We start from the raw sequence: 13,213 nt of genomic DNA, 5'->3' as shown, positions 1-13,213 counted from the left end.
ATGTAGATGTAGAGGAAACCTATGTTAGATTTATTCTTTAACTACCTCTCTGATCCATACAGCTCCCAGGCTTTGGCGAGTCCCCTGGCCAAACCAGCGGCAGGGTTGTTGTCTAGGATTCGCTGGCTCTCCTCTGGTCTACCAGCCACCTTCAGGACATGTCTGTGAGGCCAGAGCACCTTTAATAGACCTTATACTTTGGTTCTGTCTTCTTTTCCATGTTCAAACAGTCATTAAACCACCAACACTATTAAACTTTGCTGACAAATTTGAATAAATGACATAATACATTTCGAAAAAATATAATAATCAAGAATTTAATTTCTGTCACTTAATTTAACTTTTTTTATATGCACTAATATTTCTTTTTTACAAGTGTTTAAATCTGTGGGATGTGTTGCTGATAGACTCACTTGTGTACTTGAGGTGTGCGTGAGGAGAGGCCCCCAAAGCTTGCAGCAATCGTGTTGATCTCTATCTGCTTCAGAGAAGACGTGCCGTCCTCTCTCTGGTCCAACATGTAGTCGGAACGATTAAGACCCAGAACAACAGACTGAAATCAAAAAAGGAGAAAAGAAAGAGAAGCCAAAAGATGAAGGAACTGACTGAGTTTAACTTAAAAACTTTCAGCACAAACGTAGATCTTTACATTATTTTGTAAGAACTTCTTTGAAACACCAAACATAATTCACAGACCTACCGTGCTTCATTGTACTATTGACATAATTCAACTGGCAACCTATATTCCTAAAATCTTCAGAGAAAACTGAACTGAGCAAATAAAACGCTTCAAACATGTAAATCTAGGTAGACCTCCTGTTAGCTCAACGTCCCCCCGCAAGCAAGAATCTTATCTGATCAATAATTTAACGCCAGAGACTTTATAAATTATCAAAGCAGACAGAAATAAATTTCAACAGATTTTTAAACACATCAATGCAACAAAGAACCTGCAAACATGCCTCATTGGCTGTAAAGTTACTATAAATATTCGTAATCATCCAACTTTTAACTTGATGTTTTAAAAACCAAATCATTTTGCTTTAAAAACCAAAACATCATCGTTAATTATAACCAAGCGTTTTTTATGCATTGCTTAACTAAATTAAGGCTGGAGAATATGGCTTGATTAATAATCCCTGATTTTCATTTTGTTTCCCTTCCTTTCTTTTCATAAAAAAAATAACTAATTTGAAATTACAGCACAATTAATTTTAAAGTTTTGCTTTATACTTATTAATCATCCCCTCTGGGGAACTTGAACTTAAAGTGAAACAAATTAAAAGCTGTAAAACATGTTTTTTAAGTCAGGTTGGCAGGCTCTGCCATTGCAAGCAGCTAGTGGTTTGACACAATCAGCTTGTTTATCAAATATGGGTATATAAGAGCAAACAGTGGTGGCCTCAGATCACTGCAGCAATGGTGACGAACAAAATTGAGATTTTCTAAAACATGTAATCTTCATAAACAACAAATTAGAATAATATATAAGTTGAATATATTTCCTAAGCCTAACGGAAACGTTATCAAAGGTTTTGGTTTAAAGTTTTCTAAGGAAAACCAGCTGATTGTATTCGGCTCCTTGACTGGAAAGGAACCCCTCATATCATATGATATCAATTTCTGGGTCACATCCTGACTAATGATGACCCTTTTGTTTTTGTCTTAGTTTGTTTCTCCACTTAAGTTTGGAAAATTGTCCAAAAGATCTCAATGGAGGATCCAAATATGATCGTTTGACCAAAATCTAAAAAACATTGTGCAACATCACCTCTTACACTGAAGCTATGATAAAAATCTAGAAGCTGTATGAATGTAAGCAAATGAATCTTCCTCACATCAACCCACCTGGGACCTTCCTTCTTTGAGGATTTGCTGGTGGATCTTGAACAACCTTGCAGTGAAATCATCCACTTCAATAGTGCTGTAAAATTCAGGACCAGCTTTAAAAACATCACAATCCTGACGAATAGTCTTTTTGATTCCAGTCTATCATAATATCAAATAAAAAACAGAAACAAAAAAATGTTTAATGGCTCCGACCTGGCTAAAGCCTTTTGCAGGAACTCTGTGTCCTGGCTTATCTTGTCCACCATTGTGTTGAAGTGAGTCTGCACTGCAAGAGCCTGGATGAACACGGATTTGGGCACAGGCGAGGGGAAGAGGGTGAATGGAGCATATGTAACCAACTGCAGGGGAAGAAAAATGTATGAAAAACTATCAGCAGGTCTTTCAGGCGATGACTGAGAAGAAAAACTCCATTGGTGCTAAAATAACAACATTGTTATTTTAAACAGGATTAAAACTGAGCCATCTTAAATCCCGACTCGTAAAGCAAAGCAAATTCCTGACATGATTGCACTTCTAATTCATAAACAGTACATGCAGACAGACTCCTACTGAACATTTCCAGTTTCCAAGGCTACGAGTTTTAAGTCACTGATGGCATACATTTTGCACTCTATGTTTTACAATTCTCTTGCATGAAGATTCAGTGTTTATGCATCTAAATGTCCAAAGCAAGGGGAACCTTTTCAAGCTACATCGATATCAACAGCCTAAAAACATAGTCTTTGAATTTCAGGGCAGCAAAAAAAAAAAAAAAAAAAAACATGTTTAAAAAAGTGCACCTCAGATGAGTTTGGAGTTTCCTTGGTTCTCATTAATACTCCCTGCAGAAGTGCTTCATCTTTTGCCACGTCTGCTAATTCTTTGATCAGAGTAGAGTTCATCATCAGCTCATCTGGGACACTGGAGGCCATTCTGGTAAAAAAATAAGACATAAGAAAAAGCCAAAAGATTTATACAAGCCACTAAATGTTGCTATAGCTGAATTTGCAAGTAAAGTATCATATTTAAGTGACAAAATACACAAGCTATGAAATTTTCTATAATTAAGTTTGTAGAGAAGAATGTAACTAAATGTTTAAAAAGAAATAAAATGATAATCATTCCTATACTTTTTTAGATGCTTTCAATGTTTAAAAACAGTCAAAAGAACATAACAGTGTTTTAGGTTAACAGGATTTATCAAAGTAAGCTCTGGTTCTTCTTTAGTTTTAAATGGCAATACTTATTTACAGAGCTAGAAGAAACGATTATGAATAATTATTCAACAAAAGTGTGAAGTGTATGATGCCATAATTAAGTAATGTTCTTGTACTATTTAATTACACTGTGTGCAGAATTATTAGGCAAATGAGTATTTCGACCACATCATCCTTTTCACACGTTGTCCTACTCCAAGCTTTATAGGCTTGAAAGCCAGCTTCCAATTAATTAAATCAGGTCTTATGGATCTCTGTAATGAGAAGGGGTGTGGCCTAATGACATAAACATCCTATATAAGGTGTGCTTAAACCTTGACGGTTTTCGCAAGAGAGGAGGGGCTTGGGTGCATGGCGCGTGTTTTGAAGCCGCTTGTGGAGAAATGTCCTGGGCAGTGAGTAGCGAGGAAACAGGAAGCAATTCTTGGGGTTTCGAAGAGGGAAATAGTGACAAAGAAGAAGACTGGAAGAGAGTAGTGTCAAAAAATGAGAAAAAAAAAACGGAAAAAGCAGAAATCAGTTGAAGGGGAGTCCAGTTCAGAACTGTCAAACGAAAGGAAAGCTACTCTATTCTTTCGTTGCCTTGCATCTGTATTTGCTGTGATCAGTGGGAATAAAGTAGTTTTAATATGTTTTTAAGTGAGAAAATCCACCTGAAATAATATTTCTGTCGGAGCTGCTCAGACCCCCACATACCGGCGGTGCGCTGTATGGAAGGCCCCATTCAGCAGCAGCCTCTGGCCGGGTCGCCTCCTCGCGGTTCACCGCGGCGGTTGGTAGGTGTTTTTCATCTAAATAATCTAAACTGCAGGCACCAGAATAATAAAAGCGAACATATTCTGCCGGCAGGTTTCAGTTTTTTAAGTTGATTTAGGCGTTAATAAACTGTTTCAGAGGAGTGATCACAGCGCTCTGTGTCATTAGCAATGTGTATGTCTCAAGGCCAGCTCCCAGATCAGCTTCTCTGATTGGTTGACGCGGCGCGTCGAGCAGCAAAAGTAAAATTTTTCCAACTCGAGCAGCTGCGGGACGTTTTGCTGCGCCTTGACACGCGTCAACCATTGACTTTGCATGTAAACTCGCTGCTTCTGTCGCGCCTGCTGCGTCCGGTGTGAACGCAGCATTAGCCACCAGATGTGCCATATTTCAGAGCTGCATAAGGTGCTCATTACTCAGTACCTGGCCAAGGTAAGGAAAGCTGAAAAAAGGCCACCTTTGAACAAAATTTCAAGATTGGGCCAAGAAATATCTGAAGACTGATTTCTTCAAGGTGTTTTGGTCTGATGAAATGAGAGCGAGTCTTGATGGGCTAGATGGATGGATGGCCACAAGGCTGGATCAGTAAAAGGCAGCAAGTTCCTTATAGACTAAGACACCAGCAAGGTGGAGGTGGGGTACTGGTATGGGCTGGTATCATCAACGATGAGCTGGTGGGACCTTTTCGGGTTGATGATGGAGTCAAGATCAACTCCCAGACCTACTGCCAGTTTCTGGAAGACACCTTCTTCAAACAGTGGTAGAAGATTCAGTCAAGAAAAACCTGATATTCATGCCGAACAATGCTCTGTCAAACGCATCAAAATACACCACAACGTGGCTGGCCAGAAAAAGTCTAAAAGGGGGAAAAAATGACATGGCCCCCTTGTTCACCTGATCTGAACCCCATGGAGAACCTGTTGTCCTTGAAATGTGAGATCTACATGGAGGGGAAACAGTACAGCTCTCTGAACAGTGTCTGGGAGGCCGGGATGGCTGCTTCACGCAATGTGGATGGCAAACAGATCAACGGACAGAATCTATGGATGGATGGAGTGTCATGGTGAAGAAAGGTGGCTGTATTGGTCACAATTTTTTTTTTTTTTTTTTGAATGTCTATTGAAATGTTTAGTTCTGAAATTTGAGTTTTTATATTAAGGAGTCTTTGGGTTGATTGAGAACACAATTGTGGCCCAATAATAAAAATTATCCCTAAAAATACAACTTGCCAAATAATTCTGCTCACAGTGTACACACCCCCCAACTGTTAGCACACACAAAATCAAATTAGACTGATTCTATCAGATAAGCGATTATAGATCACTCAGCTTACAGCCTGAAACAAAAACAAAACAACGCATTGATAAAGATAAATGTCTGATTCCTTAAAGACAGCATTAAAATAACTAAAACAACAAAAAATATATAAAAAAAAATATTACCATCTCCTTGCTATCACTAGAACGCAATTAGCAGAGGTAGAACAAAACGACAAGGTAATAATAAAAAAAAATCCATATGACACCTTCATATTTATAAATCATTTAAATCCTAGCTACTGTAAAACAGGTCTGTGATGGGTGGTTCTTGTACTGTAGCTCATAGCCTCCTACCTTAGCTAGCTATAGCTAGAGTGTTTACGCGTTAAACACAAAAAGTAGAGCCTGTATCAGGTTACAGGGACCGTGTCTTTAGTTGCTTTCAAAATGTTAAACCTGCATAAAAAACACGACTCTGAAATACAGGATCCGCCAAATAGCGTAACGGGGTGCTGTAGAGCGACAGGTTGTTACATGGGAAATGTATTCACAAATTACATTTAAACACATCACACGTCGCCTGAGATTTCTTAGATTTCAGAGCAAAAGCTAAACCAAATGTTTACTTACTTCAGTATTTAAGTTCAATGCATGGAAGTTCTTTGAAATGAATGCAGACAGCAAGATGGAGCAAAATGCATGTTTCATCTGATTCGTTGGATAGCTTAACGCTGCATTCAATGTACCTCGGATTATTGAAAGTATTCCGAAGTAAAGTATTCTAGATCTTTGCTCTTGTTACTTCGTGTCCTTTTTACGTTAGGTAACCAAAGGCCAAGGATATATATGTGGTTAGTAAAGATACAGAGTAGTTATAAAATACCAAAAATACGTATAATAATATAACAGTCTTACAATAAATTTTCATATACCTTTAAAGGATAACCCATTTTTACAATCTCCTTCGAATGCATCAGCCAAAGGTGATTGGTTAAAGTAAAACCTTTCAACCAATCGCAATTCTTGACGTAACGAATGTAGTATAAAGTGCAAAGTATGGCTGAATATTGCTGACGAAAGATGAAATAGCAGTTTCGTTTGTATGACACGAAGAAAGTCGGCTAAGCGTGACGAAGGTGACTCATATATGTTGATGTGTTATCTGATCTTGTAGATACATTGTTTTAAAATTAAGTATTCGCTTACATTAAAGGTACTAGATTATTTCCTTTCTGACTTTACATTTGACTGAGATTTTCCTTATTTACCTTATTGTATTTGCTCAATCTGACAGTAATGACACAAACAATGTTTTAAAGAAATGATTTGGCTTAATGATTTTGAGTGGCTATAAGAAATGCTCTCAAAGAGATTTTTAAATGAGCTGCAGAGGAATGTTTGAGCTAGGTAGCAAAAAACATGACATGACTTGACAGAAGACAATAGCACAGAATCCCAGTAAACTGTTGTGAGGATCATTGAAATGTTTTGTCCAAACCATACAGTGTAAAAAAAAACAACAATTTAATCAAATACTAAGGAGATTTGTGGCGACTTCCAAATTACTAAAAGCCATATTTTTCAGTTAAGTTGATCCTGATGTTTTATCAGTAAACAAGAAAAATGGTTATGGTGCCTTTTACAGTGTTTGAAAACATTTAGTTTTATTTATTGATGCAGTTAAAAACAGGGTGTTTCGTTGACATGGGAATACTAAGGGCTTCAGTGATTTTATCTGACAAAATACCTGTTTTTAGCCTTTTTAGCATTCTGTTAAAACCCGAATATTGCAATATGTACTGTCCACTGTGTAAACATCTAGATACATTTGATTTAACCCATAAATATCAAAGCAACAGTTTATGAAAAACGTTTGAAAAGAAATTATTATCAATAATGGTTCCTAGAATTTCTCAAATTAGAATTGGAGGCAGATCTTTTAGTTATCAGGCTCCTCTCCTGTGCAAACAACTTATAGTTTTAGCCTGTGAAGCAGAGACCCTGTTTACTTTTAAGAGTAGGCTTAAAACTTTCCTTGTTGATAAAGCTTATAGTTAGAATGGTTCAGGTTTTCCTGAGGTATCTCTAAAATTATGCTACTATAGGCTTAGACTGCTGGAAGACATAGGGACCCCTTTTCATCATTCTGCTTTATTCTCTCATTATTTTCCCATTTTGCAATATTTGTTAGTTTAATTTCTAAGTCTGCCATCAACACCTTTGTTTATAGAAATTGGAGCTTGGCTTGTTTTTCAGGGTTGTTCTGTTTCTCTGACTGTGACTGGCTGGATGTTATCTCTGTGATCCTCTTGACATGGGAGCTGTCTCAGAGCTTTTTTACCTGGCTGTGTGCTTCCTGGAAGGCGCTTCCTCTGGAGCTGGTTGACTGTTATCTTTTATATCTCTGCTTCTTTCTGTGCCTGTGCTTCTGTCTCCTTGAACCCCAGTCGGCCTTGGCAGATGGCCGCTCACACTGAGCCTGGTTTTGCTTCTTCTTCTTGTGAGATTTTATGGTAGTTGGCAACTAGTTAAAAGTGCATTACCGCTACCAACTGATAAGTTAAGCAAGGAAACAGGAAACGACTCACACCCAGAAAAAAAAAGAATAATCATAATAATAATTTCCAAACTGTTTAACTGAACTCAATTTTATAAATACTTAATTAAATTTGACCTCATAATTTCTAATTTATCTTTAGGTCTTCATCACACTGCCAGTTTCTGATGATCCTACTGGTTTTCCTATCATGCTTTCCACCATTTTCCAGTTTAAATCTTTAACTTCTAGATATTTTTCTTGAGCTTTAACTATTATTTAGATTTTTTTTTTTCAGTTTTTCTCATCATCTGTGCACTACAATTGATCATTCAACCATGAAAAGAACAAAATCTTTCTTTTTTACAATCAGTGAATCTTAAATTTTGGGACATTTCTCCAGAGGTTTTAAATTTGCCATGTGCTGGGATGGGATCCTTTTTGCTGCTTTGGCATAAGTTATTCAGAGCTCAAATTTTTTTAATTTCTTCAGATCTTTTACTCACTTCACAGCCATGATATGCAGTATGTTCTCCACCACAGTTATAGCATTTGATCTTAGCTTCTTTCCCACATTTTCCGTATTCATGCTCTCCAGCACACCTTCCACATCGCTGTTTTCCTTTGCATACTGCTGCTATATGTCCAAATTTTTGGCATTTGAAGCATCTAAGAGGCAGAGGATTGTAAATTTTGACATTGTAGCTCATGTATCCAATGAAAATCTTGCTGGGTAACTGCTCTTCTTTAAATCTAATTAACACAGACAAGCTGTCACGCCGTTCTCCATTTCTCTTAGTTTTTAACCATTTCACTTCTTTACTTTTGCACCACTTATGTTTTGTAGAATCTCTTTTTCAGAAACTTTTAGAGGAACTCCTCCAATGACTCCCCTCATAATCTTTTTGTTTTCCACCAAGCTGCACTGAACTCTTTTTCCCCTCAATCATGTTAATTCGTATTGCTTTGCTTTGTTGAGCACTGTCTCTGCAGTTGATTAATAGGTCTCCACTATACAGGATTTTGGCACTTTGTACTTCTCCTACGAGTTTATTTATCAATTTTGTTAATTGAACCGGATTCCAATCTGAAAAAGAGTCTTTTTGATTGACTAGTTTGAATATGACATTGTACTCATTTTGTTTTCCTGTTGAATTTCTCGATTGTTCATCACTTGACTGTTATGAACTAGACCCCCCTTCAGTTAATCTCTGCTTTTTCCCCTTTTTTTCATTTTATGACGCTACTCTCTCCCAATCTTCTTCGTTTTCACTATTTCCCTCTTCCATCCCACAAGAATCGCTTTCTGTTTCATCGCTACTCACTGCCCAGGACATTTCTCCACAAACGACTTAAACACACGCCATCTTAATATGCAACCTCTGAGAGCGTCCCAATGTTCCAATTACAGCCTGGTTCTGCTGGAGGTTTCTTCTTGTTAAAAGGGAGTTTTCCTCTCCACTCCCCTACAGGCATTCTTGGTGTGAGGGATTGCTTTCAAGTCAGTGAGTTGATGCAATCAACTGGTTTTCCTAAGACGGAAAACTTTGACCCAGACTGACTGTATGATCTGGTAAATTTTCTCTGTCAAGTGCCTGACATGTATTGTAAATTGGTACTATATAGATAAACTGATTTTAATTAGAATTGAATAGATCTTTGAGGATGAGGGTTTGGGTAGATTTAAAATATTAAGCTGTATTGAAAGTAAACAGAAATGATAACTGCATAGTGTGTAATCATTTTTTAATGAGCAACAGGTTTGGTGTGAAGAATTAGTAAAGATATATACATGGAAAGATTCACACAGTAGAATATGTAATTTGATTAAATTAAATTCAGTCATTTATCATTTCGCTCCAGTTCACAAAACAGATATAAGGGGGAGGGGGGGCGGGTTACCATTAGGCAATGCTAGAGAGTTGCCTAGGGTCCCAAGTTTCTGTGGGTCCCATAAAACTCTGTTAATACAACTATTCCTTACTTGTGCACATTTATTATGTTTTTGATAAAAAAAATCCTTGCCATCAGAACGCTTATAATATTAAGTGTGTCTCAGCCCCCCTCCCCCTTCAGTGTCCACCATATTGGATCAGTCCATTTGCTACACATGTTGCTATATTTAGCGACTTTTCAGACCCCTCTGGCACTTTTATTTTTAAAAAAGCACCTAGTGCCAAATCTAGTGACTTTATTTCTGCTAGTGGAAACTTTGGTGACAACATATAAAAGCACCAAACTCTGCTCTCCAGAGCAAGTAGATTGGTAACCCCGCCTCCTGCTCTCCTCTATCTTGTCTGCTGTCATGATTCATGCAGCTATTATTTCATCCAAATGAAAAATGGAAAACAGATGAGCAGATCATGGTTTGTCTGCAGTGAAGAGAAGGACTGGGTTATTTACTTTTGCAGTTTTGGGAACACAGGAAGGAACAATCAGCTAAGTGAGCTTAGTGCTTGGAAAAAATCTTTCATTTCTTTTGAGACAGCATGAAAAGTCAGCTGAGTACAAAACATAGAGAGGAAAACAACAAGAAAAGGGACAAAAAGAGAGGGACAAAAAATAGAACAAATAATGTATGTCTATTCAATTAAAATGCCTGAATCCGTATCATGGGTCAGTTTTATGTGTTGTATTGCCCCATACCTGTTTTTGCCTAGGGCCCCAAATTTCTTAAATCTGCCCCTGACAGAGATAATATAGTCACATTTACAATAACATTTACAAAAGCAAAACTATTGAATTCTAAATGTAATTTCAGAAATTTTTAAACCTAGCTGCTCCAGACAGACAGAGGGAGCCAAAATGTTTATTATCAAGTGAGCATGATCTTCTTGTAGACTTCCTCCGTTTCATAACTCCTTTTGAATCCAGACCTTTCTCCAGGCTATTCTTCTGGTTCTAGTCAAGATTCTTGGGACAGCATATGAACAGGGGAGAACAGATACAAAGATCAAGTGCACTTGCATTATTTATTAAGAATTTGGCTTTAATATAATGATCAGGAGTCACTGAACTGTGATTGCATGTGATATTTTGTTTCTGTTTCCTGGGTCTGCTTGTAGATGGCGAGTGGACAGCTGTCCAGGGACGAAGCGTTGGAATGCTCTCAGTGCAGGCATGCATGCCACGTGATGCTCTACTCTAACACAGCATCTAAGCTGTTTGGCAAAATTCCAATCAGGCACATTGTACTGGTGAGTTTGGTTGGTGACTTTCCACATCCACAGAGGTTTATTAAACAGCCTGGTGCCTGATTCAAAGTCTCATAGACAAAATCATCACCTTGTTTTGTGTAGAAAGTCCCTACATATCTGTGTGTCTCTTCATCTTGACATATGATTGTGCCTGTATTTAACAGCCCCTGTCCACCTGAACAGATGCAGATGCGTTTTGACGGTCTCTTGGGCTTCCCTGGTGGGTGAGTTTTTTATTTTTTTATTTTTTTTATTTTAGCAACTTCTCCAACCTTTACTCATATCCATTTGCATGCATCTGAACCCCCTGAATAAAACCCTGCAACACCACTCACCAATTTTCTGAATCATATAAATCTGTTTTGAAAGAGGTCAAGCTGGGAAAGACTTGGTTCTATCATCTGAAAATAATAAGGTTAAGCCAGATTAGGGAAAAACTATAGATCTCGATCCACAGCTAAGCTTGGAGAATATGTTGACTAGACAACTATCCATCCACACACCACAAATATTTTCTTTGTGGAAAGCGTGGGATGAATAAAGGCATTTTTTAAAAGAACACATTGCAAAGTCTGGTGTGTTTTTTTTCCCACAAGGCTTTAAAAGTACACAGTAAATGCATAGAAGGTGATCTGATTATCAAGATGTTAACTGAACTTTTTAGCCTAATTGTAAAATACTGTTTCGGTATTGCAATAAGTGGGCATGTTGAGGTTGATTTATAAAGTTTGCTGGACAAATATTAAGACTTGTGAGCCAGTTTTGTTCCACTCATTAAAATAAGCAGATTAAGCTCTCTACTCGCAGTTTCAGAGGGTGTCCTTAAAGAAAGATACCCAAAGTTGGCACTCAAGGGTCTCTGTCCTGCAGAGTTTTGAGGCTTCTCTGTTTCAGCACAGATGATTTCCGTTGTTTGCTGGTTAATAAGCTGCTGCTGAGCTGTAATCATCAGAACTGGGTGTACTAAAGTAAGGAAACCTCTAAAACGTGCAGGAGGGTAGCCCTCGAAGGCCAACTTTGGACATACCTTGTCTAAGCCATGTTCATGGAGTTTATAAAGATAAGTTATTTTAAAAATACTAACTTTTCTATTTAATGATATTTATACAGCACTTAAAAGCTAGCCTATGTGTTAGTACTATGAACAAAACTAAAAAAAATGATTAAAAAAAATAAATATGAATGGAACTTAAGACTTAACTTAATAATGGAAAAACATAAATATAAACAACATATCAACAAGTGGCCTTTGTCTATTGGTTCCCCCCTCCCCCAAGGTTTCTAAGTCTTAAAAGTTTTACAAAAATGTAAAGCGTAACCATCCTTTGTCCACAGTTCTGTTTTAGTAAATAGAGAGAGAAAAAAAAAATCCCTCTTATGACAAGTAAAAGATGCACAAGTTTAAAAACTGTGGCAACAGTTGAGCTTCTGATTTGGAAAGTGTCTTTGCTCTGTGATGTTTACATTTATAGTTTTCCACCCATGAATAAAAACCATTCAAATAATTCAGTTTTCAATTCAGTTTATTCATATGGCGCCAATTTACAATGCTTGTCATCTCAAGGCACTTTAAAGAGACAATTCAACCAGATCATAGAGTCAGATTCTATCTAAGCTGATTGCATCGACTCATTGACTCTTAAGCAATGCCTCACACTAAGCATGCTTGTAGCGATAGTGGAGAGGAAAACTCCCTTTTAACAGGAAGAAAACTCCAGCAGAACAAGGCTCAGTGTGAGCGGCCATCTGCTGAGGCCGACTGGGGTTCAAAGAGACAGAAGCAGATGTAGAAAAAAAAGCAGAGATACAAAAGGCAAATGTCAATCAGCTCCACAGATGGCCCTGTCCATGAAACATGCACAGAAAACACAAAAAACACACAGCCAGACTGACGAGCTCTGAGCCAGCTTCCATGTCAGAGGATGAAAGCTAGTTTTGTCAATTGACTTTTAGTTTGATGAAGAACGACACACAAAAAAAGTTTTGTACAGAATAGAATTTACTTCTTTCTTCTCACCTTCTTTGAAGATCCGTACTGTGACTACAAACATGTTTGGACGTGTTTTAAGATGTGCAAATCTTCTGTAGATAAGGCCCCTTCAGCCATAGAAGGAGGAACTGTAAATTATATGAAAACATGTAAGATGATTCCCTTTAAACAAAGAGGCTCTTAATAGAGCTTGTTTTAACAAATTGTTTTTATCAATCTGATTGGCATTATCATTCTGCTAGATATGAATCACTTGTGTCTTTTTATCTACGAATTACACGAGTCTCTGCCAGAATAGCTGGTGCATCATTCACCGACATTATGTAACACTATGAGGAAAATGAGATGTGTACAAGATAAATGAAAAACACCCATTTTAAGTATTTTTCAGCAATTAAAAAGTTGTTTAAACCCAACCATGCATCTCC

At 37.5% G+C, this 13,213-nt stretch overlaps 2 protein-coding genes across 2 annotated transcripts in view; one reads left to right on the top strand and one right to left on the bottom strand.

Annotated features, from left to right (window-relative positions):
• Window positions 1-5,804, bottom strand: part of gss (glutathione synthetase) — a 23,907-nt gene extending 18,103 nt beyond the window's left edge. Inside the window, exons 1-6 of the mRNA XM_015380824.1 lie at window positions 5,693-5,804; window positions 2,631-2,763; window positions 2,044-2,189; window positions 1,849-1,924; window positions 414-553; window positions 46-162 (exon numbers count right to left, since the gene is read on the bottom strand). Of these exons, the coding sequence (XP_015236310.1) occupies window positions 46-162; window positions 414-553; window positions 1,849-1,924; window positions 2,044-2,189; window positions 2,631-2,762 (611 nt within the window). The 5' untranslated portion in view covers window position 2,763; window positions 5,693-5,804. The remainder of the gene's footprint in view (window positions 1-45; window positions 163-413; window positions 554-1,848; window positions 1,925-2,043; window positions 2,190-2,630; window positions 2,764-5,692) is intronic.
• A 5,173-nt stretch (window positions 5,805-10,977) lies between these two features.
• LOC107088572 (SLIT-ROBO Rho GTPase-activating protein 3-like) overlaps window positions 10,978-13,213 on the top strand; it is a 53,283-nt gene continuing 51,047 nt past the window's right edge. Inside the window, exon 1 of the mRNA XM_015380836.1 lies at window positions 10,978-11,019. The gene's annotated coding sequence lies outside the window, so the exon portion shown is untranslated. The remainder of the gene's footprint in view (window positions 11,020-13,213) is intronic.

The sequence above is a fragment of the Cyprinodon variegatus genome, unplaced genomic scaffold (genome assembly GCF_000732505.1).
Source record: "Cyprinodon variegatus isolate N-32 unplaced genomic scaffold, C_variegatus-1.0 Scaffold222, whole genome shotgun sequence".
Classification (NCBI taxonomy): domain Eukaryota; kingdom Metazoa; phylum Chordata; class Actinopteri; order Cyprinodontiformes; family Cyprinodontidae; genus Cyprinodon; species Cyprinodon variegatus.
Note: the sequence above shows the minus strand (reverse complement) of the source record. Positions and strands in the feature narration are given on the sequence as shown.